This window comes from Aptenodytes forsteri, unplaced genomic scaffold (assembly GCF_000699145.1).
Source record: "Aptenodytes forsteri isolate BGI_AS27 unplaced genomic scaffold, ASM69914v1 Scaffold217, whole genome shotgun sequence".
In the NCBI taxonomy this organism is placed as follows: Eukaryota; Metazoa; Chordata; class Aves; order Sphenisciformes; family Spheniscidae; genus Aptenodytes; species Aptenodytes forsteri.
In genome coordinates, this window is record NW_008796222.1 from 1,765,390 (window position 1) to 1,771,110 (window position 5,721).

General features: G+C 43.8%; 1 protein-coding gene across 1 annotated transcript; it reads right to left on the minus strand.

The window, feature by feature from the left end:
* Positions 1-2,440: 2,440 nt before the first annotated feature.
* On the minus strand, positions 2,441-5,224 carry FABP7 (fatty acid binding protein 7). Its single transcript, XM_009289117.1, has 3 exons — positions 5,015-5,224; positions 4,282-4,383; positions 2,441-2,791 (listed from the first exon to the last, which is right to left on the minus strand). The coding sequence occupies exons 1-3, from the start codon at positions 5,222-5,224 to the stop codon at positions 2,741-2,743; spliced, it is 363 nt and encodes a 120-aa protein (XP_009287392.1). The 3' UTR covers positions 2,441-2,740.
* Between the last annotated feature and the right edge of the window lie 497 nt (positions 5,225-5,721).

The window sequence follows — 5,721 nt, forward strand, 5'->3', positions numbered from 1 at the left end:
GCAGCGCCTGAAGGTGGCGGCGAGGGCAGCTGCTGTCGCCTCAACCGGCCGTGCCGGGGGTCGGGGTGACCTTCAGGAGGTGCTACCCCCGTGTCAGCACTGAGACGCTGAGGACCAGCCAGCCTGGCCGCGGGCAGGGCTAAATTCACGGCACTGGCAGACTTGAGGCGGCCTCGAAGGAAGGTGAGGCGGGCAGCAGGAAGACGGGAGCTCCTGTGGCGCCCGGCGGGCCTGTCCTTTCGAGCCCTGGGCTCCCAGCGAGGGGTTACGGCTCTCCGAAGCGCCTGGGACCTGTGGCTGAAAATCGTTCCCCCCAGAGCCAACCGTGGCCCCGCCGGTGCTACCGACCGACAGAGCTGGGGCGTGAAACGCCTCTGGCGGCCAGCGCTGCTGCCCGCCGTCGTGCCGTGCCGTGCCGTGCCGTGCCGGCAGCCCTGGGGCACAGCCTAACCCTGCCCCGAGCAGGCTGCGCTCGGACGCCGGACAGGAGTCTCAAGCATCTTTTGGAAGGCAGGTTTCTTACGGTATACATATAAAAATGGATCCCGATTACTTAGCACGCTTTAAAATTAGAAAAGCTGATGAAATATGACATCAGGTACACCTTTAATACAGCTTAAGGAAAATGCTGAGGTGTATTGTAAATACGAGTCTCCATTGCTAAGGCGGAGCTGCTGTTTATGGCTGAAGTCAAGAGTAGCTTCCGCTGAGGGAAGAGGACTTGGTGTCAGTTTTAGGAGCAGACCAGAATAATGATGTCATGGATCCCATAGCTGCTCACTGTGCTGTTCCGTTCAGATCTGCTTTCCAGGGCTTTGCAAAGCCGTTTTACCAGCAGCTGGAAGTCCCATTTTTCTCGGCATTTTCTTCGCTTTTCCACTGTGCTGCAGGCACTTCGCAGGTACCACTTCTCCACTTTTCTCTCCCTTATTTAATTTGACATTAATATCATTCATCTTTAGAATAGCAAAAGATTTCACCAATAAGCTTCGTGATGGTTTCATGTGACTTACAGAACCTATGTATGTAGGGAAAAGTAGCCTTTGTTTGAAAGTGACTGTAATGTAAAACAATTACTGTTCAGGGTTTATTTGTAAACCAAGCCTTAAAATTCTGTCTCAATTCCTTTCCTCATATTTAATAAAAACCTTATTTTTTTTAATTCATGACCCCACGAATCACTTGTTGTGAAGATGAATGCCAGTACTGGGGACCCAAGTCTGTTTTCCCCAGTGAAAAACTTCAGCTCCTAGATTTTAAAAACTTATCAATAGCCACTAAAGAAAACGTATTTATAATAGTTCATAATTAAGGAGTCCTTCTTCTAGATGTATAGTGGTCCCCACAAGAGAAAACGGACTTGGATGTTCCTTTCAGGCAGCTTCTTTGTGAAAAATTAAAGCTAGTAACATTAAATTTTGTATTTGTCTTGGTTAGGTGCCATGGTTCTGTGTGAACTTTTATGAGGTGAGTGAGATGAGCTACCCATGTTATGCTAGTTATTCAGGGAAGCAAGAAGTCACTTCCCATAATACCATGTAGCAGATCTGAAGGATGGCACAGTGCAGTATTAGGCACGGGACGTTGGGCAGGATGCCCCTCCTGCACAGCCCTCTGCAGCCACACACCCCTCCAAGTACTGACCAGCTAAAGCTACAGCTCAGCTCTGCCTTTGTTTGAAAGGCTGTAGGTAGCTACACCTCCATGTGGTCCACTGAGTCAGTGTGTCAGAAAACCATCTCCTCCATGCTGCCAGCAACCTGTTTTAATTTTCCTAATAATCTGAAGTGTAAGGCAGTTTTTCCCACCCAGTCCTTAGGGAATATTCTTCAGGAATAAGGTTTCGATTTATCTCCTTTAAGCAGCATTTTTTTTTTTAACATTTCTCACAGTGCAAATTGTTACCTCCTGTACATATTAGCTACGAAACTACAGCTCAGGGAGGGGAATCTCAGAAGGTTTGTCTTGTACCATTTTCCTTCCACCCTTGTGGAGACTTGATGAAAGATAAGCATTGTACTTTAGGTTCCCCCAGTCCTGCCCTTTATCATGTTGGTCCTTTCCTCCCATTCTGTGAAACACTCCAATCTTTGCACTTTGATTTACTTCCATCTTCTGTATATTAGCAAAAAACCCCACCAAAACAAATGAAAAACTCCCATAACTATTAAAACCAAAACTACAGGATTCCCCCTGACATCAAAGGCTGTCTATCTGTTGACCTTAGCATGCACTGGGTAACAAGTGCCCAGTGAAGAGAGGAGCTGAAACTGGCTTGAGACAGACAATTTTTCATTTCCCATATACTCTCACTCATCACACAGAGAGGCTGCTGCAGCATTATGTACCATGTGCTTTTCTGCTGTTTAACTCAGAAAAAGGAACTTTCGACAACTCCCTCCAGAACACTGGAATATTAGCCAATTAAATGAAAAAGAAGCACAGGTTTAAAAAACTTTTTAATTTGTTCGATCTGCATTCCAAAACAATTCAAATATGTTCCATTTATTGTAAAAAAAGAGAGGCAAGTTTTTCAGAAATTTAATGCCAAGTTTAACCTGTTTCACTATACAGCACAAGCTTGCCAATTTGATGGCGTAAAGTTTTTTTTAAAAAACACCCCCCCAAAACTCTTTATTAACCTTTCATGCCAGAAATGTGCATTTTAGCTACGTTTGATTATGGACGGTACATTAATCCATCCAGCAGAAGTAACATCTGGACAGAGGTCAGGTAAACTCTACGCTTTCTCATAGTGGCGAACAGCAACCACATCACCAAAGGTGAGAGTCTGCAAGTCCAAGGAAAAGACAGACACGTTAGAGGCTGGACCGTTTTCTGTAATGACTTAACATACTAAAGTCCATGCTAGAGCAAGGTTGTTTCACATTAAGTCATTTATATCTAGTTGGTCTAGATTATTGATACTTTAAATGAACAAGAGGCAAAACCTCAAAGTTATGGATCCCATAATAAGCATAACTTTCTCCTCGCTACTTTCAAACCCAAGAAGCACGTAACACACATGTACAAGGCAACTAAAGTGAGACTAGAAATGACTTCAATTTTTCTAATTTCATGAATGTAATTTCTTAGATATAGCATTGTTTTAATACAGATTTAACGCTTATTTTCCCAAAGCTGACCACATTGCAAAATATGCAATCTAAAATCCAAGTCCTTTATACCCATATTCTATCCTATTATGCATAGGCATGTACTTACGGAGAACCTTGTATTAGAAGAAATGCATTCTGTGCACTTACGTAGCTAGAACTACCAAATATTTTAGTTACTGCAGTTGTGCAGAACACTAACTACAGTGTGTGAGCCTTGAAGGTGTTTCCTGAAGTGGAACAGGGCATCTCACCATGTTCATATCGAGGAAAAGGTTTTCTGTATATGCATATAGCCGTTTCCAAAAACAAAGCATGTATTTTCCCTTGAATCGCTTGTCATGTTGTGCTGCACTGACGGTATGCTTTAAGGTTTTAATTATTTGGAAGTCTCCATCCATACAGATACTCTCTGAAGTATTTAGAAAACAAGCTAACTGGTTTTCTGCAACAGCCAAGTCACATAGATGAGTATAGCTGAAGAGGTTTTATTTTTGAAAGTTACAGTTCTGTGCCAAAAATAAGCATGAGAAGTGCCACCCTGGACATTAGATACAGTAACTTGCACCATTTATTCACCCCATACTCTGCTCTTGAAAAGTCAGGAAAAGAATGTGAATTTAGAACAAGACTTTTCTTCACACAATTGCTGTTTATCGTAGTTTTTAACAAGATAGGAGGAATAAACCCTTTATTATTAAATATGAAAATGCTATTACCTCCTGCAATATTGTGATTTTATTTTCCTAGGGAAATACTTGTTCTGTGTAATTAAATGTTATTTATGCATGCATATATAAAACAAGGTTTTAAAGAAATCTAAATTAGCACTGGCAACAGATCATTGCCTATATAATCAAGAACTTTGTACCTTTTCCAGCTCACCGAGACTTTTTTTTTTCTTGGGCATTTACACAAACTCTAGAAAGAACGTATACACTCTGGAAATCCACTGGCTGGCCTGCCTAAAACCATTAGCCATTTTTCAGTTGTCAGTAAAACAAGACACAAAACAAAAAAAAATTTGAAAATCTCTACTAGCTTTCCCCACCAATTAGTTTAAGGTTTTGTGTATAAGTAGCGCTATCTGTTCATGAAGCTTGAGATAAATGTAAGTGAGGAGCGTTAGCGGTGTACGTGCGTGCTCAGTGAGCTTTATACTTACCATTACCATTTTACCATCCTTTATTTCTCTCACAAAGTTTGTCTCCTTGCCGTCCCACTTCTGTACGTGCACTAGCTTGTTTCCATCCAGGGTCACAACTGACTGTGAGATACCAAGAAACACAAAGACATTCATTTATTTGGGGTATTTTGGATTCTGCTCACACATGCAGCATGCACTATTCTATTGAATTCTCCTCAATGGATGGATGTGGATCTAGAATGATAAAGTAGTCCCAACCGTTTGAAACCCATGCCCATGAATCATCCTCGTTCTAAGCATGAACTCCATGCAATACTTGTTTGTGTCAGAGGATGAAAAAAAGTTTTCCTTTGAGTTCCAGTCTCACAAGAACCACTGTTTCAGATGTGCTTTGGAATAACGTTTACGTTAAGCCCCCAAAGATGCAGGGAAGAAGGCATTTCCCCATTTCGACTGGAAAAAGTTATGCCAAATGATATTTGGATTGAAAGAAAAGCGGGCGGCTAACACAATTGTTCGACACTGGAAGGTAGGCAGGGGACTGGCGACACAACGCATTGCTCCAGACAAGACAAGGAGTCAGCCGGCAAGTAAGATGCAATCTTGCGGTTTTTTCCTGTCCTTCACAGTGCTACAACTGGCAGTAGCAGAGGTTACTTTTTTTTTCCTTTGACCCTACCAAAGATACACCCTCGGGGGCAGAGAGGAAGAAGAGAAAGAAGAAGCCACTGCAGCCCGAGAGTTCACTTACTTTGCAGTTTCTGTCATCGGGGGTAGTTTCATCAAATTCCTCTCCAAGTTTAAAGCTGATTTCTGTGTTTTTGAAAGTGCTCTGAGTCCTGATCACTACTTTGTCCCCCTCGCTGCTGATAATCACAGTGGGTTTAGTCACATTCCCCACCTGCCGTGTTGCAAACCCCACTCCTGGACCACCAAGGGAACAGAGAAATCCGTCAGACATTCGGGTTTTGGGGGGTTTTTTACACCTTTTTTGCCACACATCGAGGTACAGAAATCTCTTCCCCCGCTCTACAGCTTTAAGCTATCACAGTGAAATGCTACTTTCTGCTTCGCTTGTGCCCTTACACCTAAAGTACCCACAGGTACTCCCCCCACACAGATGTATCCTCCCTTACCTCCGAGCACCCCGACAAGGAACCTAATTCAGCAGCACGGCATGCCCACGCAGCGCCGCGGAACGGTGACAATCGCTTCTGCTGCTCCGGATTGCAGTTCCTTATCGCTCCAGCATAATGATTTCTTTTTTGTTTGTTTGTTTCCAGTTTATCTGCAGGCAGCATTTGCCCTTCTTTCATGCGCTTTCCCTAACCCGGGGGCACGTCCCGGAGCCTCTCCCCGGCAGGACGGCTCTCACGCAAGCACACCCCGCCCCCCCCGGCCGAATGACCCGCATCAACTTAACTCTATTGATAGAGGCGCAGCCGCCCGAACATCCCC